Raw genomic sequence first — 24,878 nt, 5'->3', positions numbered from 1 at the left:
CTTGCTAATTAAATGTCATTTGCAATATAAAAAAGGAAAAAGATTGACTCACTCTAAGTCACCAATAAAAAAGGAAAAGAAACATTTCGTTTCATTCACGAAAAATAATGTTGTTATCAACGATAGTATTCGTGCAATGTACACTAAATATGTAAAATTTACGAAAACTTTCGTTCATCAAGCGACCATTCTAGTACATGAAATGATCGAAACCTATTTACAATGCATAAAAATACTTCGTTGCAGAAAACGACGTGTAACTCGGTTTAAGGCACTCAAAGTTACAGCAAAAACTGTGGGTGCCAGGAACAAAGAAGAGGGTGTCATTTTAGGCAGTGTTCCACATTCCTCTGTACGGGACTCGATAATACCACAGACTCTAGTTTTTCCATGTCATGGGTGTTTAGTAAAGTTTGATGAAGCCATTTTCTTAAAACATTTAGATTGTAGTGTGGTTTCTGTCTTATTTTTGTTAAAGTTAATCAACCACGTATATATTAAATGCATGATAAATACTTGTTTCACGTTTCCGCACATTTTCTGTTCAATTTAGTCATTTTTACTTTTTTAACGATAATAATTTTATTTGTTAAAAGTAATGACAATCTTTCCCTATAAATATAGCAACACTCCCAAACATCATTTCGCTATCCCTGCAGAATCACCCAATCAGGAGCTTAACCATTCTGACGTAAAATTGGAACAAAAATGCCTTAGACCCGAACATACTCGAACACAACCGTACCTTTGTTGTGATTTTGGCATCGCTTCACCTTAATGCGTACAATCATCAGCACACATCACAGAACCCGATCAGAAACACATAACAGCAATATTTCAAAACTATATCTCGCTTTGTTACTTGTTATAAATTTCTGTTATTTTAACTAATAACGAGACCTAATTTATAACACAGTATGTTACAAAAATTGTGCTCTGTTATAATCTTGTTATTTCATTCTGATCGGTAAACGCTCTTTTCTTGGGAGTTCAATGAACGGATTTTAGGTGTGTGCGTGCGAAGCGGTGATTGGGTGCGAGAGACCCCACTCTCTCACTCTTTAAATAAAGTGTGGCGTGCTCAGATAAATTATTCATGTGTGTGTAGTGCGATTGACGATTTGATTAGCATTGGTTGTTGTGTTGTGTGAAAGAGATGATGTTGGCTTATTGGATACTGATACAGTAATGTTTCGATTATATCACGCTTATATATCCATATATGTATGCATGTACCTGTGTATATACATATGTGTATGTACGTTTCTTAGTATGCATATGTAAGTCAGTATGTATATATTTAAATGAATATATTTGCATGTACTTAAATGTTGTTTTATACATGTATACATTCATCCCTATATTTATAACTAGGCGTGATATAATCGAAACATTGCTTTATTATACATTTCTGCTGATGATTTGATACTCAAGGCAGGCTGCGACAACTTTTTACATATCATCGTATGTGCTGCTATAAACACAGTTTTATAACGATCCGTAGAACCAGATTCATTGTATAACTGCTGCATGTATGATGAGATTTGTACATCCACATTAAGACCGGTTTATTTTATGTTCGGCTAAACGGCTCAATGTTCATCTCATGATGAGTGCGGTCGTTTTTGCTATGCTTAATGACTCAATGGTCATTTTACTTATTTTGTTTGCGAATTTCGCAGATCAACTAGTGAAATACTACATTAAAAGTAATGTCCTGGCACTACAATCGTTGTCGATTATTATCATACGTGGCAATTGCAGGGTTATTTCGAAAACTTCACACTAAGCAACCTGCTTGGTAAAGGTTTGAACATATTATTTAAAGGGTATTCCCCTAAACTCTCTAATGCTGATATTCCACGCGCAACTGCGCTTCTGCTGGCTCTTAACTGTGGAGTGAGTACAACTTACAGTAAGTCTAAAAACTATTTGTCATACGATTTGGCCCTTAATTTACTTTATTTGTGCATACCATACTTTAAAGTGGTCTATTTCTAAAAATATTCAGCTAGACAAATGCATTTTGATCCTACTGTATATATCTGTAATATTCAAAAATATGGAAGGGTGGGTTACCCACATTACTATCCACTTGAAAATAACCGAGTTGGTAATTACCCACTTGAAACTTTGAAACAAATCTAACATTTGAATTTTGCCACGCATATGTTTTGGGTGCACGTTTGAAATTTTCGAGGTATGACCAAGATTCCATTTGCACAAACGAATCGCAAGTGTGAATGTAATGCAAGCGTATGTAGGGGAAGATGGGGTAAAATGCACCCCTAAGGAAATATAATCATAAGTTAGGTATAGACCATCAATTGGAAGAATTTAATTAACCTTCCGGTAGTCGCGCCAGTGCACTGAGTGCACGCTGCTCTGAAAATCTAGCGAAATCGTGTTAGGGCTCCAGCGCACAGTGGTTTAAAACGCGAAAAACGTGATCGTTTTGAATAACTTCGAAATGGTTTGTTATAGCGATATACTATCTTCGGAAGAATTTATGACAATGAGACGCTCCATCTTTATAAGTCAAAGGTTTGATGATTAATCCTCCTATAAGTGAGATTCAAAATTTATTTCTCATATAATTAGAGATAGCAAATTGGTGTATTCTGCAAAGTTGTAGTAAATTCTTCTACAAGAAACTTTACTGAAGGTGGTAATAGTCTATCTTTAATAGTCTTTGAGATATAGAGCATTATTAGAGGAAATACCGAAAAAATCATTTTTTTCATTATAACTTCTGTCCAAGATTTTTTGGAAGTTCAAAATGTTCTACAAAACTATCACAATTGATGAAATACAAAATTTCGGTGAAGGAAGCAACTTAATATGTTGAGCAGATTCTGAGATATTCACGATTTTTATTCGAAAAATGGCCTACTTTGCACTCAAATAATTCATGAACGGGCAAAAACGGGCAGACCACTCTAATATGTATTTGAAAGTACAAGAAAGATGCTGCAAGATTCTGTATGAATCACTTGTATCCGGTTGTATCCATGGCTCTGGTAGCTGGATTTAAAGAATATCATTTATTAGTCGAAAATATTGATACGAAACATATTCGGTAAAGCTGTTGAGATAAAGTGGTAGTACCTTCGGCAAAGTGTCGGGGAATATTCTTCTTAGAAACATTGCCGAAGACACCAGTTTGCCATCTTTACTAGTTTCTTAGATACGGTTCAATATTTATGGAACGCCTACTAAAAGCGATTCATTCGGTAATTGCGCATGCTTTGATTACTTGTTTAGCACTGTCACTGTATAGCGTTACGTCAGTTGTTGTTTATTGGATCGAATGATTTGTATTTGCAGTAATCGCGATGGTGGACATTAAACAAATTTTTAAAAGGCTTTCTTTCATATAACAATACAAATTCAACTGTCAAGTCGTTCATAGCAAACGTAAACGGTTTGCTTATATTAATGTTCCAAGCCCTGGTACTACATTCTATTGTGGAACTTGACCTTCTGTGTTGACAAACTTTGCAACCGATTTCAGAGCTATTACACAGCCTACTTATACTTAAAATCGTTCCTTGTTAGGATTCGACTATATGGCTCATAAGACAACGCATTACTCTCTGTACACCGAACAATGCACTGTATCTAAAAACCAGTCAAGACAGAAAGCTGCTGTCTTCGACAATGTCTCTTGTGAGAACATTCCACATAGAATGCCGAACATAGTCCCACTTTATCTCTTCAGTTCACCGAATATGTAACGCTATACAGTGACAATGCTAAACAAGTAATCAAAGCATGCGCGGTTACCGAATGAATCGCTTTTAGTAGGCTTTCCATAAATATTGCACCGTATCTAAGAAACTAGTAAAGATGGCAAACTGGTGTCTTCGGCAATGTTTCTAAGAAGAATATCCCTCCGACACTTTGCCGAAGGTACCACCACTTCATCTCAACAGCTTTACCGAATATGTTTCGTATCAATATTTTAGAATAATAAATGATATTCTTTAAATCCAGCTACCAGAGCCATGGATACAACCGGATACAAGTGATTCATACAGAATCTTGCAGCATCTTTCTTGTACTTTCAAATACATATAGAGTGATCTGGCCGTTTTTGCCCGTTCATGAATTATTTGAGTGCAAAGTAGGCCATTTTTCGAATAAAAATCGTGAATATCTCAGAATCTGCTCAACATATTAAGTTGCTTCCTTCATCGAAATTTTGTATTTCATCAATTGTGATAGTTTTGTAGAACATTTTGAACTTCCAAAAAATCTTGGAAAGAAGTTATAATGAAAAAATTGATTTTTTCGGTATTTCCTCTAATAATGCTCTATATCTCAAAGACTATTAAAGATAGACTATTACCACCTTCAGTAAAGTTTCTTGCAGAAGAATTTACTACAACTTTGCAGAATACACCAATTTGCTATCTCTAATTATATGAGAAATAAATTTTGAATCTCACTTATAGGAGGATTAATCATCAAACTTTTTACTTGTAAAGATGGAGCGTCTCATTGTCATAAATTCCTCCGAAGATAGTATATGCTATAACTAACCATTTCGAAGTTATTCAAAACGATCACGTTTTTCGCGTTTTGGACCACTGTGCAGCGACTGCTCGTTCAGTGGGCTATAAGCACGACTTCCGGAGGGTTACTGATATCATTTAGCCAACGTTTTCCTCTGAAATTACAAACGCTTTGCAAAATATTCAGAAACATGAAAGATATTAAATTATTATAAATCGCTCTTTGAAAAATAGGCGAGGCAAAACGCACCTGTGCGGGGGTAAAATGGACCACAACAACGAGGCATAATGCATCACAACAAATATCGGAATAGCTGATTTTAATGCAACCACTTCTACTTCATTTCGGTTATGTCTCTGACATTGCCTACCCATTTTTTACTGATAAATTATATCAATAACAACATAATTCGATAAAACCTCTTTAAATCTCTCTACATAAGTCGAAAAGTAAAGATGATTTCCCATTGCATATATAATATGTGACCGTTCCGAACTGTTCATTGTGCAGCATACGTTCGTGAAAAAGAGAAATCAGACTATAGATAAATTTGTAAAAAAATCATAGTTCGAAACAAATCGTTATAATGTTAAGATGACAAACAAAGTTCCTTCAATTCCCTTCAAAATGAAACTAGTTATGCACCAATCGGATCAGGATTCAAGTAAACATAGATATTGTAACTTCGAAAATGAAAATCATTAGAATTGGCTGACACAGCAACGGTTACATTGCCATAAAATATTTTATCCTCATTCAGTTGTCACAAAATTTGTAGAAACTGTTATTCAATTAATAAGAACCCTAGGAAAAATAGAAAATACACTGAAGTCTTTTTATGTGGTTTTTCCATGCGGTTTTTTATGCGACTTTTTTATGCGGATTTTCCAAGCTATGCGGTTTTTTTATGCGAATTTTCAAAGAAACGCTGTTTTTTATACGGATTTTCAAAGTTATCCGTTTTTATGCGGATTTTCAAAGTTATGCGGTTTTTTATGCGGATTTTAAAAGTTCTGCGATTCTTTTTATGCAGCTTCCTTTTAATTTTTAAAGTATCACCTGAAGCGAATTTTATCGAAAGATAGATCCTCGTGAATGTACATGCTCACACAAAAGACATAAAATGTTCATATTTTTATTTTAGATTATTAATTATTGGTCTTTAGGATAAGGATCTGAGGATCATTCATAATGTCAGTGAAAATAAAAACAGAAAGTGACTGAAAACCTATTTACCTTTCTCATAATAAAGGTTATGCAATCGGTCGGAATTCCGACTTTTTAACCAAGGCCCGCAGGGCCAAATCTCTTCTACCATTCGACTCAGTTCGGCGAGATCGGAAAAAAGTCTCTATATGTGTGCGTATGTGTGTATATGTATGCATGTATGTAGGTATGTATTTGTCAAATAACTGTACCTCATTTTTCTCAGAGATAGCTGGTACGATTTTAACAAAGTTACAGTCAAATGAATAATAATATCGTAATATCGACATAGATCGCTATTGAATTTTATTTGAAACAGTGCTCTTGTCCCGGAGTTACGGGTTGAAGAGTGCGGTCATTTAGCAAATAGCACCATGATGTCCAAATTATGCAAAATGTGTGCAATTGGATTTTAACCACATTGGTCAACTATGGCGGTTCTTGATGCTCCAAGGGAACTAGACAAGTCCCTAAGTTGATGTCACAACTATTTCTCAACGAATTCTTTACCGATTTTTACAAATGAAAGGCATATTATTCCCATAGACTGCCACAAAATTTCATGCAGATTGAACTGTCCGGTCACATAAGAAATTCCCATATAAGCCGGATCTAAAATTTTTATTTGAAGGGAGGAATCCCATGAAATTTTAGAGATCGACTTCGTATTTACTATGCCAAATGTCTTTAAACTACTTGAAACCTCGAGATTTTATGCCATCGACTTTTCGGAATTTGGCTGATTTCACACCTTTTGCCTTTCTCATAAAAAAGGTTATGCAATCACTCTGAACATGGGCAACATAATTCGCTCGGACCGGAGGGACGAGTGTCATATTCCCAGTTCGTCGAGTACCGATAATGTTTGTGTGTGTATGTTAATTGTGTGATGGCTGGGCCGATTAACACAAACTTAGTCTCAAATGAGAGGTATATAATGATGCGGATCTCACCTTTCTAAGCTTAATTTCTAAAAACACGACAATTGGGAATACCCAAGATTTGTAATTGGATTTCAAATGTTTGCATGGGTACTGAATTATAATTTTAATATTTATAATTATAATAATTATTCTATCCGCTATCAATTAATGCTTGACATTTTAAAAAGCTTTGTGAAGACTCCATGTCTCGTTTATTTTTTTTAGATACAAAGGTTCAAAATTTAATTTACGTGGAATTTGCGAAGAAATGGTCGGTGTTAAGTCAGACCGGACTAAGTCGCAAAACATAAAAAAATGATTTAATGATAGCACTGGATAAAGAATTTCTTCATTTACATTCTACTTTTACCGGATTTGAAATATGAAACAATAAACAAGAATCATGGCAAAAACATTTTCCAATTATAATGTAAAGGATGCTGCGATTCAAACTTTAAACGCGTTTTTCTCGAAATCAATGCACTGTCACTTGGTCCGGTCTGACCTAACACCGACCAAATGTATCAAATTGTTCGCTCTTAGCACCAACAAATAACGGTAACGGTAGTCGTTTAAAAATAAAAGTAGTATTGTCATACCAACAACCAATACTACGGATATGTCCCTCACATTATCTACTGCTAGTTTCTGAACTCCCAAGTAACTTTGCTTCTCTAAAGATTACCTTTTAATTTTGATTTTCAACTTTATGTGTTTTTTGTGTAGATTTCCAAAGTTCTGCGTTTTTATGCGGATTTTTTTACGTAGATTTTCAAACTTATGTGTTTTTATGAGGATTTTCAAAGCTATGCGATTTTTCATGCGGATTTCCAAAGTTATGTGGTTTTTTATGCGGATTTTCAAAGTTATGCGTTTTTATGCGGATTTTTTATGCGGTACGTATCCCCAGCATAAAAAAACCCTAGTGTATCAATATTTTAAACATCATTTTTTAAGGTTTTGTCCGGCCACTGTGCGACGTCAGGTTTCCTGTCCTGTACAGAATCTACACACTCAATTCGGCTCGGTAATTTCCCATCAGCTGTGCATTCAGCAAATTTAGAAACTGATATATCAGTAAAGTGAGATTAGTTTGCTGATTTTTGGTGAAATATTTTTCGAGTATCAGCACTCAAACGTCACTTTTACTGACATCTCAGCAAAAATAATGTTTGCGGAATCTCAGCTGTTGAGATTTCGGCAAAAGATGCAAAAAAGCTGAGATTCGGCAGAAAAAATTAAGTGACCCAGGAGGACATCAAAATGCTGAGGTACAGTTTTACCACTGACATTGACCAACTGCCACATGAACTATGCAAACACGGAGTAGAGACTCGAGCAAGTACGCTCCACTCCAGTTTAGGATGAGAAAACTTTTCCGAATGCTTGAACGGAAGGGGAAGTCCCATCTAAAAATAGGTAATAAGCTTAACTCCGTGTACAAGATCATCTCTCAACTTATGTGAATGGAGTATGTCATCAAGTGCATTGTACCTGTTATCTCACAACAGCCGCTGTTTCCAATGTACAACAATGTCATTTATTGGTAAAGTACGCCGTAGATGCAAACCGCTTAAACTTTGATTTTCAGTTGCAATGCGTACAGATTACCATTAAAAACGTCTGAAACCCTTCCAAATATTCAGACTTAATTAAAATCACATGCGCCATTCCCAAGCGCGCGGGTTTGAAAAATGAGGTCCTAATTACAGTCACATAAATGCCTATACGTCCAACGCGTATAGTCTCATTACCGCTCACAACAGACTGTCCCGGTCTTCAAATGACACGAACACCGACCGCATCACACCCTTATGCCATCATGTGCGCAATTTTCAACGTCAAAATTTAACATCTCAATATTCAAAATAAATATCACGCCTATAAAGCAAACATATGGGATACTAACGATGAAATGAAGCGATGATAATTGCTTGAAATAAGATCAAACGAGCGCGGGAAGAAAATTGAAGAAGCTGGGCGAACTAATTTAGAATATCCCCAATGATGTGTTCCCCATGCAGGTACAGGAGACTTAACTTGGCACTAACAAGTCATACCTTCTACAGAGACTAACTGACATCACATATAAACAAATTTGCTAGTTCACATCTATTGGTTTCATCTGATTGAAATTGTTTCTAATTTTGGTCCGAATTGGCAGTTTTAGTATGCATTCGCTAATTTTCATACTAAATTATTATCTCAACTATCGAAATTGGATTTTTATGAGAGCCCCGTATGAAAAGAGAGTGATAATGTCTATTAGTATGTCACTTCCTTTCGGAGCTAATTCCATTAGTCGATTCTCATATCAATGTTCTGATTGAAAAATAAAATAAAAAATATTTACCAAATCGTAACATATCATAGTTACAATACTTGTCTCAGTGATATTATCTAAAAATACTTCCAAAACCATCAGCCACCATTTAGCAGCAAGTGATGATCAACAGAGAAAATTAGTGCGACAGCACCCCGAACCGGAGCCGGCGTATAGACACGCACAGTACGGGGCAACCCCGCACCAGCAAGGAGAAGATCATTCCTTCGGCAGTAATTAGCATGATTTATCGCTTCGCTCTGGCTAAATGATGTGAACGATTTCCAACGGACACGCCTACCGACGGTGACACCAGCCAATGGGGCGTTCCCTTCAGGCCGCAGAATCGAGCACCGCGGGCAAGTGATGAAAATGTAAAGCGTGTGAAGAAGCAGGAGAGCTGACAAAGAATGGGAAAAGCAGGAAAAGATCGCGTTCAACTGCGGAAAAACAGATCATTTCACAGTTTTTCTGATCGGATGGGAGGCGCGTGAAGGATTGCCCGAGATTTAGATAAATTTTGTGCGTCGACGGATTAACACGTGTAACGTACGGAGATCGTGCGCGAGTGAAATAGGGAAATTAGTATAGTTTTGGAATATAAATATGGATGCAGTGAATAATAACAGTTCTACCAGCATAAAGATGAAAAATAACTTCAGTATAGAACACCTGCTAGCAAAGCCTGAAACTACAGGATCTCTTGTTCAAAGTGGTACCAAAATAGTGAACAATGAGTACGACACAGCGGATGCGCCGCGCGGAAGATCGAATAGTGAAATTTTCAGGGAAAATACAACCTCGCCGGATTCTAGCTGTAACGAGGAGCCGATGGATAACTGCAGTGAAGCAGCGTCGGAAGAAAGTGCTTCAGGTTAGAAAAAGGTTTCAATAGACTCTACATGTTAACTTGGCACAATTTCCCATAAAAGAATAAGATTGGAAAATAGCAGGGTCACAATAATTAAAATAAAATACTGTTTATGACAACACTGCCAGTATACCATCAACATTAACACTTAAAACCTATTTCTCCGAAAATGTTCATCACAAAAACTTCGAAATAAATATTCAGAATGATTAGCTGAATCACATAAATGCAGCTAAAATTTTTTAAATCCGTTTAAAAGATTAAATATTACTTGTGTTTATCGATTACCATAGTCAGTAGATACTAAATCTCAAAAAAATATTGTTCAAGACTCGATCAAGGAAGATTTTCAGTATGTATTAGTTGAACGATAAAAGTTCATGTGAGAATTATTAACCTGGTAATTGTTTTAGGTTTTATTCTTAAAAATTAGTTAGGTGACTATTTCAATCAGTTAACATTTTCACTTCGCAAATGATTCTGAGTGCACTATGGTCAACTACTCCTTGTCTTGCGGGAAATGAAGCTTGACTAGAGGTTTGCTCAGGAACACACATTGATTAGTCCTGGCACTAAGTTAGTGTTGAATTCTGATGAGATGAAGTCGTATTGCAAATTTCATAACTAAAACGAAATTCCGCAGACAACCAGAGTCTCATGCATTGCATAATGTTAAACACATGTATCAAACTCCCTCTTCATAGCACCCCAACCGACGTACTTCTCACCTAGTTCGATATCATTGTATCATTGTTGTTGTTGATAAATTTGAGTGATTTGACATATTTATTTATTTGACACGGCTCAATATGGTAGTTTAACGGAGCCAGAATAGCAGCTTTTATCACATATTTCACAAACAAAAATAAACTGGTAGTACTGCTTTGTTAAATTTCGGTAAGGAATCAAGTTCCCGATCCGAGTTTATAGTATGATATTTGTATTGTTGGGCTTAAGCAAGTGGATTTATATGACAAAGCGAGCACAATTCAGGCGCCAGACAATCGACAGTGCTAAGTATACTGAAATATTGTATAAATCATCTGAACTGGTTATATGACAATGATATAGGTGCTTTTCTACCCAGCAATGCAACCTCTGAACGAGAAGTGTCTCTTGTTGAATTTGTTGTTTCTTCCGGATTGAAACAAATCAATTATCTCGAAAATGACAACAATAGATTACTTGATCTTGCTTTTGTTAATGAGCCGAGCATGTTTGAGCTAACCGAGCCCCCTTTGCCGTTGATGAGAGTTGATTCGCATCACAGACCGTTTATAATGATATTAGATTTGGATACGGAATGTGTCGATACTGCAGTCGATTGCGATTTTGACTTCAATCGGTGTGATTTTTCAGCGTTGAATTATGAGGTAGCGAATATTCAATGGGACGAAATTCTTACTGCTGGTTCGGTTGATGATGCTGTCACTGTGTTTTATGACACACTTTACGAAATAATGCGACGAATTATTCCAATTAGAACGCGTATTAGGAGAAGGAAGAATCAGCCATGGTTTGATGCGGAATTGAAGAATTTTAAAAACCGGGTGAGGAAAGCGAGGAAAAGATACCTGAAGTCCAGGAGCACACTGCACAAAGCCGAACTCCGTGATTTGGAGGGTCAATACAACAATTTGCATGCACAATGCTATCGCAACTATATTCAACGCATCGAAAGCAATATTCAACGTGATCCTAAATCCTTCTGGTCGTTCGTCAACCGTCGTAGGAGCTCGAAAGGAATACCCCTTAATGTTCGCTATAAAGGAAGTTCGGCTGCTACGTCATTAGATGCCGCAAACATGTTATCGACTTTCTTCCAAAGCGTGTTAAGTAATAACTCACCACCTTTGTTGGAATCGTACCTGAGCACTTTGCCGCTGCACAACCTGAATTTATCTCGTATTATTTTCTCTCGTGAGGATGTTCTCGTCAAGTTGCAGTCTTTAGATGCGTCCAAGGGAGCGGGACCCGATCATTTACCACCATCGTTCATCCAAAACTGTGCGGACTCTCTCGCATTTCCAGTGTCCGTTATTTTCAATCGATCGTTGACTGACGCTGTTTTTCCTAGTTACTGGAAATCTGCTGCTATCACACCTGTGCACAAGAGTGGTAGCGTTCATGATGTGGAGAACTATCGGGCGATATCGATTCTCAGCTGCCTCCCGAAGGTATTCGAACGATTGATATACGACATTGTTTATCAGTCCGTGCGTCATATCATCGTTGAGGAACAACATGGCTTCGTCAGTAAACGATCTACAATCACAAACCTTATGGCGTATGTATCCTGCATCATCGACAAACTTGACAAGCGACAACAAGTTGATTCCATTTATGTTGACTTGTCAAAGGCCTTCGACCGTGTTCCGCATCGCCTTGCTGTCGAGAAGCTTAAACGCATCGGATTTCCGGACTGGTTAACAGATTGGATTGCTTCTTATCTCGCAGGACGAAGCGCTTTTGTTCGATTAGGTGATACACTTTCTACACCTTTTGATATCTGTTCTGGTGTGCCACAAGGCAGTCATCTTGGACCATTGCTCTTCATTTTGTTTATAAATGATCTTGGTACGGTTTTGAAATCTCCGAAATCTATGTTTGCCGATGATTTGAAATTCTACCGACTTATAAAATCTTTGGAGGATTGTAAATTACTTCAGCTAGACATTGACGCTTTGTTAAATTTGCACCATCAATGGAATGGAGGTGAATATAAAAAAATGCAGCGTTGTTACATTCACTCGGATCCTATCGCCGAACAAGTTTAACTATAAAATGTCGTCAGCCAACGTGCACCGCAACTTCGTCGTCAAAGATTTGGGAGTTTATTTGGACAACAAGTTAACTTTCTCCGAGCATGTAGCGTCTACTATCGCCAAAGCGTTCTGCATGTTAGGATTTTTAAGGCGAAACACTCAGTCGTTCCAGAATGTGTACAGTTTGAAAACGCTTTATTGTTCGCTTGTACGCAGCATCTTGGAGTATGCCGTTCCTGTTTGGGCTCCTTATCACGGAGTCCACATTAACAGCATTGAGAGGGTGCAGAAATGTTTCATCAGGTATGCTCTTCGCCTTTTACCTTGGACCGACCCAGTTCGTTTACCGCCGTATGTGCAACGTTGCGCATTAATCCACCTGCCTACGCTTGCTGACAGGAGAATCAAACATCAACGAATGCTTATTTTTGACATCCTGGACGGGAACATTGAAAGCAGCCAACTCTTGGGTCAACTTAATTTCAATGCACCTAGAAGACAAACACGCCAAGTGGACTTTTTCCGTTTACCGTTGTGCCGTACGCAATTCGGACGAAACAACCCGTTAAATGTATGTTGTCGTGTGTTTAATCAAGTTTCATGTTTTTTCGATTTTAATGTTGCAAGATGACTTTTAGTATTAGGATTAGTTGATAAGCCAGTCTGTGCGATTAATAGTCGAAGACCTATATATATAAATATTAAATTATAGTTGCAAAGATTCAGAGAAAAAGAACACGCCACACCGCCGTGATGTTGCGAAAGAATGTGTGGGGGGGGGGGGGTCAAGGGGGGCAACTACCCTGGGGCCCGGGTCTGTTTTGGGGGCCCGCATTTTTAACCGAATTAAATTTATTTTAATTTAATTGTGGAAGTTTATTGTTTCTGTTGACACTGCAAATATATTACAATCAAATACGTTCCAATGGTTTTCTGAAGTAGGTGAACGTAACCCAATCAGATTCATTTAACAGTGCAATTGAACCATTCTGGTTTCATTTATCGCAAGTGTTTTTCAAAGTGTGCAATATTCCTAGCTAACTGTCACTAATAAAAGTTGGATATTCTCGGAATAGGATTGATGAGTAGATGACGAAAATCAATGTATTTTGAAAATCAAGATGGCGAATTCCAGTTAAAACATCATTATAACCTAAAATATTGACGTTTTCGAAATAAGATAATCATATAATCGATATAGGTATAGTGATTTGTGATGCGAATGATATGATTATAGAAAACTTTTCTCAACCAGAAGACGCTATATTGGCCTTCAAAAGGGCATCGCTCATCGACTCATCAAACCCGCTTAAAAATACCCTCATAGTTTACACAGATATTGTTCGAAATAGCTCCAAGCTACCGTTTCTATCATCTACTCGTCAAGCCCTTTTCAAAAATTCCCAAATTGTTAGGGTTATCGAGATTATTGTTCAATCGGAAGTCTCCATCCTGGATTTCAAAAAGGTACCAAATATCCATTTTCATCATGTACTTGTCAAGCCCGTTCCGGAAATACCCATATTGTTAGGGTTATCGATAATATTGCTCAACCAACGAATTTTAATAAGAATGTGAAGCGAACTTTTTTTACGATCTAAATCCCAAAAAACGAACTAATTTAATTTACGAACCCTTGGCTTGATTCGTAAATGGAGGTTGCAGTGAACACATTTGATGCAGAAAATATGGGAATTTAACTAGATACTTATTCTACCCATTAGTTTCCACCAAAAGTGGAAATTCTTTCTCTCACAACTCTCTGTCTCAGTCTTTTAACAGCAGATTTCGCTGTTGGATCCCAGTCATCGCATTCGGAATGTTTTCTCTCTGAATGTCAGCGCAAATGTAACAACTGATTCCAAAACCGATTTCCAATGGGTGACATACAATTTCATCTCAGTCCAGATTATCGTATGAAAGTTAGCTTCAGGGCAAAAAAGATTATTCATAAAATTGCTGCCTTCACCACAGTCTGAAATATTTGAAAATATCCAGCCGGTTAATGCACCCATTGGAAAATCATTCAATATCAGTGCTAACCTTTCGGTAGACGCACTAGTACACAGAGTGCGCGTCACTCAGGAAATCAAGCGAAAGCGTCTTTGAACACCAGCGCCTACTCGTTCAGTGAGCCATGCACGCGACTTCAGGAAGGCCAGACATAAAGGAAGGCCAGACATAAAGTGTATAACTTTTGAACGGGTGCTTATGGACAAACAATTTTACCTTTGTTTTGTAGGTGAAACCTAGTCCAATTAGAATAATTGATAGTATAATTACAATTTTTGCCGATAGTGAAGTCACACGGGGTCAAAAACAGGCCAAAATTAAATCAAAATCAGTTATAAGTCTTTACACAGCATTCACAGCTATCTGGTCTCTTCGGAAAAGTTGTGTGTTTTATGATGATAAAAAATACCTTAGAACATTGTTAATGCGAAAAATTAGAAATAAAAAAGTTATGAGTAAAAATAGGAAATGAAGGAGTTCACCATAGAGAACTTCTCATAACTCGATTACTATGAGTGACAGAGACAACATGTCTTCTGCAAAATTTATAAAAATACTCTCCTCTACAACTTTGTCGAAGACAGCCAAGCGCTATCTCTTTCGGTTCAAAAGTTAAATTTTCTATAGCCTACTATGATCATTTTTTTAAAAAGATAATATCACCAAAAGATGGCGCTTTTTACACACACAAACATAGTAGGATATGTGAAATCACTAATATGGACAGTTTTGACTCCAGTGAATTAAGTACCTCAAAACGCTGTTTTGAGCCACTGTGCAAAGTGGCGTTTACAGAATTTTGACAACCTGCTTGGTTACTGAGATATAGCGAGAAACGTGCTGAGAAATTTTTCATTTTTTACTTCAATTGACTGTGTCTAGGGATTGGTTCAAATTATCTTGATGTAAAAGATGTTTTTATATGTAAAACTATCTGAGAAACACAATGGCATACTCATTTTCAAAACAAAAATGCACGAATTGTGAGAAAAATGCAAGTTAAGTTTTAAACTGGAAATTTAGCATATTTGGCAACACTGTAACCAAAAATAACTATTTTTTCTAAATTCCCTCACTCATTTCTCATCGATTGTTCATAGACCAAATGAAGCCAAAGATATGAATAAAAGTTAATAATTGCTGATTTTTTTCTATGAAAAATTTTCCATGCACGATTATGACACCCTACAAATTTTGTCATCAATACACGCCCATGGCACGTGTAAGTGTGACTTTTGTTCACATTTATAGTGAAAACTCGCAACATAGTCAACCGATCTTCGTAATATTTGAGAGATTAATACAGAATAGATAGAAGCATCAATTGCCTTCTTTGAACTGTTTGTGCAATTTCTAAGTTTCAAGATATTCAATCTCAAACTTTAAAAATCGTTTTTCTCGAAATGTGCTAAATGGCGCTTGTCATAAGATAGCACAACAGCGACGAGCTAGCATAGAAACAAGATTCAGTTTGCTCCTGAAACCGAACATATGCGAACATGAATGCGTTGTACCGAAAAGCAAAGGACGAGGGAAACAAACCAAACATTCGATTCATCGCGGCGGGCATGAATTGAATTTTGTTTCTCTTTCAAGCTCACGAAGGGATGTCAATTTTTCTAAGCTCTAATTCTGGGCAGCATTATTGTGCGTCAAGGGAGCATGAACAATGCCGATATGGACTGTATGGCAATGCCACAAAAAAGGTTTCCAATTGGAATGGTAAATCGGACGCAAGTCATTCTAATGGCCAGACACAAATATTCCTTTATTAATTTTTATTTTTTCCATCTATTACATGTTTAAAATACTGACGACTCTGTTAAGCTAACGCGTTGAATCGTGTCAAATAAACAATTTTCATAACAAATAGTTTAATTGAAACGGTTGCATCCGTATAGTTTCTCTAATCGATATTGAAATAAGAAGTCATATATGGTAGTGCCCGTCAGTACTTCAAACCCCGGGGCCCGGCGCGGCTCTCGACGGCCCTGAACATAATCACCAACTACCTTAGCGGTAGGACGTCTCAGGTTAGCATTCCTGGATCACTTTTCAGTCCCTACCTGATTCCTGCCGGGGTACCCAGCATATTTGGCTCGATCCTTTTAAACCTGTACAGTGTACACCTCGATATCCCACCGCTACCGTTCGATAGTATGACTGTTTGCAGACGACTCTGCAATAACCTAGATCGGGCGGGTCATCCATTCACTCGTCAAAAAACTTCAAGCTGGTCTCAATGCGTACGTTTCCTACCTTAGTGCGTGGAAAATACGTGCAAAATGCAAGTCATCGTCTTCCCACATCGTTACCCTGACCACCGTAGACAAAAACGAAGATCAAAGTAATGAAGAGTGAGTTCGAATGGACCAACGATGCACGATATCTTGGACTAATAATAGAAAGCAAGCTCCTATTCCGGCGGCACGTGGATGACCGCGTCCTCAAAAGCACAATCATGCTGGAAAACCCCGATCAGAACGACATAACAGAAAGCTATCAAATTTATATCTCATGTTGATATTTATCACTCACTGTGTTATTTTTGTGATATCCCTATCAGCAAAGCAAGCAAACATAAAACTCAACTGGGAATGATTGTTATATTACACAAATGACCGCCTATTTGCTAATACGCTGAAGCCTCTTTTTATGCGTCGTTATTCAACTCTTTGAAGCAAATTTTCGAAGTTTTTATTGATTTCCTAATATTTGCGTTTTCCACGTGGATATTTAAAGTTCCACGATTTTGAGAATAGATGCAAGTGGTCGGAAAACTTGAAAGTAAGGTGTTTCACTTACTTGGTTGCATTTTGATTGAGAGATTACCTATTTTCTGAGACACTTGTCTGACACGCAATTTCGAATATGGGGCTTATGATTACAATGTTGAAGCATTTATTTAAAATGTTTTGGAATCGAAAAGTTATTAACAAACTATTCTAAAGATTATAATTTTCATATAAAACTTATTTTAAAGAAGATTCAAGAAGTATCAAGCGCTCCAGATGAAATAAAGAAACGGGGATTCAAATTAAAAAGTATTTATTAAACTAGTTGTTACGGTTTTGTCAAATGATTATATAAATATGTTGCAAAAACGAATTTTCATGATTTAAAAAACTGTTTGATATATACTGATTTCCACAATACCGTTATGAATGTTGAGGTTCTTCGAAGATCTTCAGTTCAATTTCTCCAATTCATGCGGGTTTTACATAAACAACCGAAACTTGTCCAGTTTGTGGGTATGTGATTTTGTGCGTTTTCCGAATTACCAAATTATTGCAATTTTTTTATTTAAACCCCCACATAAAAATGTTTGCGTTTGAGATTGTTGTATCTTTTCATTCCACCTATGATAAGTTTGACATTTTACGGTTGAACTGAAAATTGCTTTGAATGCGCATATCGTCGCTGTTGTGCTATCTTATGACAAGCGCCATTTTGCGCATTTCGAGAAAAACGATTTTTAAAGTTTGAGATTGAATATCTTGAAACTTATAAATGGTGTAAACAATTCAAAGAATACAATAGATGCTGCTATCTGTCCTGTATTAATCTCTCAAATATTACGTAGATCGGTTGACTATGTTGCGAGTTTTTACTATAAATGTAAACAAAAGTCGCACTCACACGTGTCATAGGCAGTGCTGTGCAATCTCACAATGGTCTTTGAATTGTGACGGTAAATATGAAGTGACCGTATCATTCCAAAAATGACCGTTATTTCATTTCCATTATCCTCGGATCGTGTTTCAGTTAATTATCTCTCACAGAAGCCGTGCGAGAGAGAACGCATTGAAATGATAGACAGATTGAGTACCATTTATTTTGTATTGGTATAGTAAACGAAATATTATCAGTGTATTGTATTCAGGCAGCATGCGGTGCTTTATTGCTTTTTTCTCCATCTTTCAGTTTATTTTATGCCTAGCTATTTATGTGAAACCGCCTGTTTGTTAATTCTAGCTCGTTGTTTGTAATAAGATGACCGTCATAACCGTATTTATATTGGTAATAAAATGACGGTCAGTTTCTCTTCCTCTCAATAATAATTCCAATGAGTGAGAGATTCAGAAGAGAACCGTTTGAGTGTTGAGAGAGTTCATTGGAATGAGAACCGTAACTCAATAAGCATCGCTTACTGTTTTAACCGATAACCGTTTCATTCTCTTTTGTCTAGCAGGTTTGCCATCAGTACCGTGATGGAGCTCAGCACTGGTCATAGGTGTGTATTGATGACAAAATTTGTATGGCGTGTCATAATCGTGCATGGAAAATTTTCCATAGAAAAAAATCATCAATTATAAACTTTTATTCATATCTTTGGCTTCATTTGGACTATACACTATCGGTGAGATGCATTTTGAAGGATATGAGTCAGGGAATCTAGACAAAATAATTATTTTTGCATACAGTGTTGCCAAGTATGCTATATTTCCAGTTTAAAACTTAAATTTCATTTTTCTCACAATTCTTGCATTTTTTGTTTTGAAAATGATTATGCCATTGTGTTTCCCAGATAGTTTCACATATAAAAACATCTTATACATCAAGATAATTTGAGCCAATTCCCAGACACAGTCATTTGAAGCAAAAAAAATAAAAATTTCTCAGCACGTTTCTCGCTATATCTCAGTAACCAAGCAGGATGTCAAAATTCTGTAAACGCCACTTTGTAGAGATTTTTTAGACAAGTAATGTGGCATATCTAACTCAGTTCATCCCAAAATGGCATTTGTCATAAGATAGCACAACAGCGACGATATGTCAAGGGGTGAGTCGCTTAGAACAATGTGCCATACACAATATATCAGCAACGAAAACACGATATAAGGACACAGTAATACTCAGTCATTTCACTCGTTACCACATGTGTGGCAGCACATTGAAGCACACTTCTGTAAACTAGAAAACAGTCAACAAAGTGTAACTAAATGATCACAGCAACCCTTGGAGCAACCCGTGTTTTTGTTTTGCTGAACACCATGGCACATCGCGGCACAGGCTATCACGCTGTTTCACAGTGGCACGACTTAGAACAAAAGGTGGACTAAAGTCCAAACTTTACCGTATCGGTTCAAATAGGACATTTTTATGTAATTTAGGTACGCTGAATTCGTTTTTGACATTAAAACAGTTTCAGAAATGACTATTTTGTTTTTAAGGATCAAATAAGATGTGTTAGACTAATTTTGGAACGTTTAATTCATTATTGGGTTACTTGACATGAAAACTACATTTTCTTTCATTTTCGAAACAAACATTTTGAGCGTCTTAGTGAAATGTTGATTTACATTCACTAATCAACAAGATTTTTTTCGCAGGTGTTTTAAGTTACTTTGATTGCTAATTTCATATCTTAAATAAAAATAAATCCAAAACCCTTTTTTGCGTATATGATTCATTTAAAAATGTTTTTATTTTATATGAATAATATCGCATACCCTTAAGCTATATCAGTGCTATGCAAACTCGGATCTAAATAGTCTCACCAAATGACTAGAACTTTTGAGTGAATTTGACAGCTATTGCATAAGTTAGTAAAAATAGTTCCAGAAACATTTTATGACATATTTCAGATGGTTGAAAATATTTACTGATTTTTAAACATTCTTTACCACCTAAAAAACCATACTTCCTACTCGGCGTCTTATTCTTGATCACTAGTAAAACCCTTGTAGATCATGCTCTCAATGCTATTTGAAAGTTGTGCATGTATTAATGTCATTATTCTAGCTATAAAATGATTATTCAAATTCAATATCACTAATAACCATGCGTCTCCATTGACAGTTTTTTTTTTAAATTTTGATTGCTTATCGCAAGTTTTCGCAAAACTAGCATAGACTCATTTTAAAGAGAAAATTAAAAGCTTTCGAATGAGTGTAGTGTGATCGCGGGCATTCACGGGCGTCGTTGTTGTTATCCCATTAGAAGTTCGAATTCAATAAAAAATTAATGACAGACAGTTATCTAAACACTAACTAAACCAACTAGTGACTTATTTTTGGCGATGTTACGATGTAATTTTATCACACGGATAATTTTGGTGAAGTAATGCAATGTGTAAAATCAACCGTTTCTTTGAAAAACGAAAATAATCGTTTGTAGTTTCTATGGTCAAATAATGCAAAAAACACTTGAGTTATGACCTTCAAAAAGTTGTCAAAAATTAATTTTGCGTTCAAATCACCTAAAATCTCGCAAAAATGTCTCTGAAGGCTCAGCTGATACGAGAAAAATACTAGTGAGAATATCGCATAACCTTCACATATGGACTTAAGTCCGGGTTCGTCCCACTGTGTGCTTGTTTGCAAGCACAACTCGATCTGTGCTAAGCGACTAATCCCTTGGCATATGAACTAATGTTTCCATTTTATTCGATGGTGCTTCGTTCGTCTTAAAAAAACATAGAACTAACAAATTTTCGTAATAATCAAGATACTTGATTCATTTTGTAGAAAGTTCAAAAAGGCGTCCTGTTCAAATTGTTGAAAGAGTAATATTTGTGAGTATGCTGCATAAAGCTATCAATATTTCAAGATGGCCTAAAAATCTCTGAATACAAACATGTCCCAGCTGGTATTATTGTTTGCTGTTACAACTTAAATATGTGTTTTAGATAATGCTTGAAATAGCTAAAAACTTAAATGAAAAAAATATTGAATAATTTCCTCCTTAAAACTAAATAAAATTTAGAAAAGAAAATGTATTTTAGAAAACATGAAATATTCTAAAATTCGTCACACCGAAGGATCCTCCACAATTCCCCGAATTATCTGATTATCTGTTATAATATTCGCAGTTGATAGATTGAACTATTGTGAAGAAATGTATTTCTTGGAATTTACTAGGTGTGAGATAATTGTACTGGTTTGCTTAATCTTCCCCATATTAAAAATGTCAATAACAAAACCCCGAAAGCGACTTTACTTGAACAGAACACTCAAAATGCAAGCCTCAAAACTTTGGTATTTGTTTCATTGAATCTATTCGGAATCATAAGTAACATTTGTCGTATTCTCCGTAAAATAGTGTAGGTAAATTATCCGCTCAATGTTAACATATCGCATCGGCATTATTTCGCAAAATCGTGTAAAACATATTAACGTACAAGAGAAGCACCGAAACGCACTATTCAGAATCTAAAAATGGCCCCATTTTCCTAATCTGAAAAGATACAGCAAGATTCCGTTTTTGGCACGTTCCGTTTTTGGCATGCTCCCATTTTGGCACACTCCGATTTTCGCAACATTCTTGTTGTACATAATAAATCTTTGAAAAATGTGCAGTAGAAATTTTTCTCGTATCAATTGACATCACGGTTGACTTTATTTCCAAACATGGGAGTCATATTAACCCTCTAAGGCGCAAATATTTTTTTTTCAAATATTGTTAAAATTGTCTCATAGTTTCAATACATTACTGTGATAATTTTGAGATGTTTTCCGCAATATGGTTTTAAAACAGCGTTATGCATTTAAGGGTTAACTATATTTTACACTATACGTGTCGTATTTAATTATTACAATAAGTATAAAAATGTATTATTTATGTAAAATATAACTGGTAACAGTGTAACTACTGTCTGATGGAATCAATTTTATAGTAAGACCCAGAGTCTGTGCACTTTAGGAGTCAAGTACAGAGGAATGCGCTACGCTGCATACCCGAGCAGAGTCTGACAACAAATTGAAAACTAAACTTGATGTTGTGATGTTCGGTAAATGATTACTCAGGTTGTTGTCGTTTTAACGGTTAAAAGATCAAAATGGAGAGCAGCAAAATTGTCCTATGACATCAAACAGAAAACCAATTCTGCTATCAGTGAGAGTAAATTGAAAGCTCATCGAGATGTTGAAATTTTTTTGATAACAAAATATGTATTCACTTTGATGTTTCACCAAAGAGATATAAACATAGAAAATTCTTCTAAGAAAGAAGGACAGCAAAATGAGATCAAAATTTGATGTCATATTTAAAAAATCTAAAACTGATAGCAAAATAAGATTTCAATTTGATGCTATTATCAAAATATGATTTCTACTTGTTGTAATTTTGATGTTCGACTTTGCTCGGGTAATAAGACTAGTTCTAGAGAAAATCAATTTTCATGATGTATTTGGTAAATTTGTTAGTTTTTGGCGATTTTGTGAAATGAATGTAATTAGGGTGGTTCTTGTGGTTAGGTTGTTCAAAGTATCGACTGTTTAGATGTGCGAAGTTTACCTGCGCAATGCCCTAAAATATAATAACACAAAAAAATTGAAGCAAGTTAGCTGAATAAACAAGATTATCTAACAATGGTAACAATGAAACACATTTTTTCTACAATTTAATTTTGATGATAATACTTGTTATTTGTGTAACAAAAAGTGATACATAGTGCCACTCTGTTGTTAACTAATACATATATTTTTTCCAGCTGGTAAAATTCACGGGAAATAACATTTTTTGGATAATGAACAGTCGGTGGTAAAATGTGTCAGTGTGGCCCATGGGTAGGAACTATGAAACACGATGTCGTCTATAGTGAAATATTCTACTTATAAATTTTATTCCTGATCCTAACGCTTTGAATTAAAGTTATATTGAGTCGAAAATCGTTTGTTTACGAAAGAATCCACTATATCATCGCGTAACATCGAACCACCATATATGCTGCAATCCTGAAATAAGAGACAATTTCTACAAAACTTGCTAAAATTTACTACATTTGCACTATAAGAGTAGTATTTACTGTTTGTTTTGTTTACACAAAAACAAAAAAAAATCGCTGTTCCCCATACACCATCGTTCTACAGTTACCGTAAACCGAGGTGACTTTGATCATCGGGGTGACTTTGATCACTCAAAACTTTTTTCGTAGACTACTTATTTAACTCGATTATTCTACCTAATCATTCCCATTTGAATTAAGTTTAATCTAAGCTTAAAATGTAGTGATTTGTTATACTTTTTGAGCATATTGTTCGATTTTTGAGTACAAAATATACAAAAATCCAAAATTTTACTTTACCTTATTTCCACGAAGCTTCGTAAAGTGTCTATTTTTTAAACAACAAATAAATCTTAGATTTTGGCAAGAATAGTAAATTCCAATCGAGTTTTTATTTTTCTTAAGAGGTGCATATGCTAAATTGATTTTTATTAGCTTGCTTATTTTTAAAACATTTTTTTGTGAAACTATTTCGCATTTTTTCAGATTATTTCAAGCTTAAATTCGCAATATTTTTTTATATTCCTTACTCTAACGTGTTAAAATGGATGAAATTCTGTCAATTGATAAATCGCTGAAATAAAACAAATTTAGTGGTTAAACAAGTTTTCAGAATCTGTTATTCAAGTTGGTCTCAAATTATACGAATTTTTGTCACTCGAATTTTACAGTATGTTGAAATGCATTGTACAATACGAATTAACATTTATTTAACAATGAGTATCTTTTCAGAATTAGCTTAAATAAACATTTAAATGAAAAAACATTGTTTTTAAGAACTCAGTGTGGGTGAACATACACATACAAATTATTCAATCTTGTTCGTCATACATCAGCACATGGTTTAAAAATATTAAACTTGAATAAAATCTGCTACGCCGAAAAATGTGTAATGATTACTTCGAAAAATGATCAATGTCACCCCGGTTTACGGTACCCAATGGGTCTATTCATGAAAATTTGCAAATTACACAGAACCATGAGAAGTTACCAAAAAACTTTGTTCGCGGCAAATGTTGTGCATAAAATTTGCTATAAATAGCAATAGAATGGTAACTCATAAAGATGGAATAATGTTTTTCATTGCAAATTTACTCTGGCTATCACAAAACAAACAAATATCCTTTAAAAGAGATACAGTTATCGGATCTCTTCCAAAATATAGCAACACGTGTAAAGAATTAGAAATCGTTAAATATGAGGGAATGAGACGATTCTGATCATGCATTATGATTTTATTGCGAATGTTTCATAGTTTCTGCTGATCCACTGTTACCCTCTCTCCCCGACGGCCTCTAGCAAAAGCAAGTATCGGACTAACAATTCCTTCACTTTCCTTCCGCGATCAACGTTCGGGCCTGGCCGGCGCCGGTATTGATCAATAAAACACTTTAGGATTACCAGAAGTTGCACATTGAAAGATGTTTCGCTACTACCAAGCATAATTATCTACTGATTCCCTGTGCAACTTCAGCTAGTCCAGCTCGATACCGGGGTAGCAGCCAGGGGTGGTCGCACAAGCTCAAGCTCA

At 35.8% G+C, this 24,878-nt stretch overlaps 1 protein-coding gene across 1 annotated transcript in view; it reads left to right on the top strand.

The window, feature by feature from the left end:
* The window catches only part of LOC131688085 (homeobox protein HMX3), a 51,744-nt gene that overhangs the window by 25,373 nt on the left and 1,493 nt on the right, over positions 1–24,878 (top strand). The window contains exon 2 of the mRNA XM_058972237.1: positions 9,562–9,844. Within this exon, the coding sequence (XP_058828220.1) occupies positions 9,562–9,844 (283 nt within the window). The remainder of the gene's footprint in view (positions 1–9,561; positions 9,845–24,878) is intronic.

Source organism: Topomyia yanbarensis, chromosome 3 (genome assembly GCF_030247195.1).
Source record: "Topomyia yanbarensis strain Yona2022 chromosome 3, ASM3024719v1, whole genome shotgun sequence".
Taxonomy (NCBI): domain Eukaryota; kingdom Metazoa; phylum Arthropoda; class Insecta; order Diptera; family Culicidae; genus Topomyia; species Topomyia yanbarensis.
The sequence above is the reverse complement of the archived record's forward strand: the minus strand, read 5'-3'. Positions and strand labels throughout refer to the sequence as shown.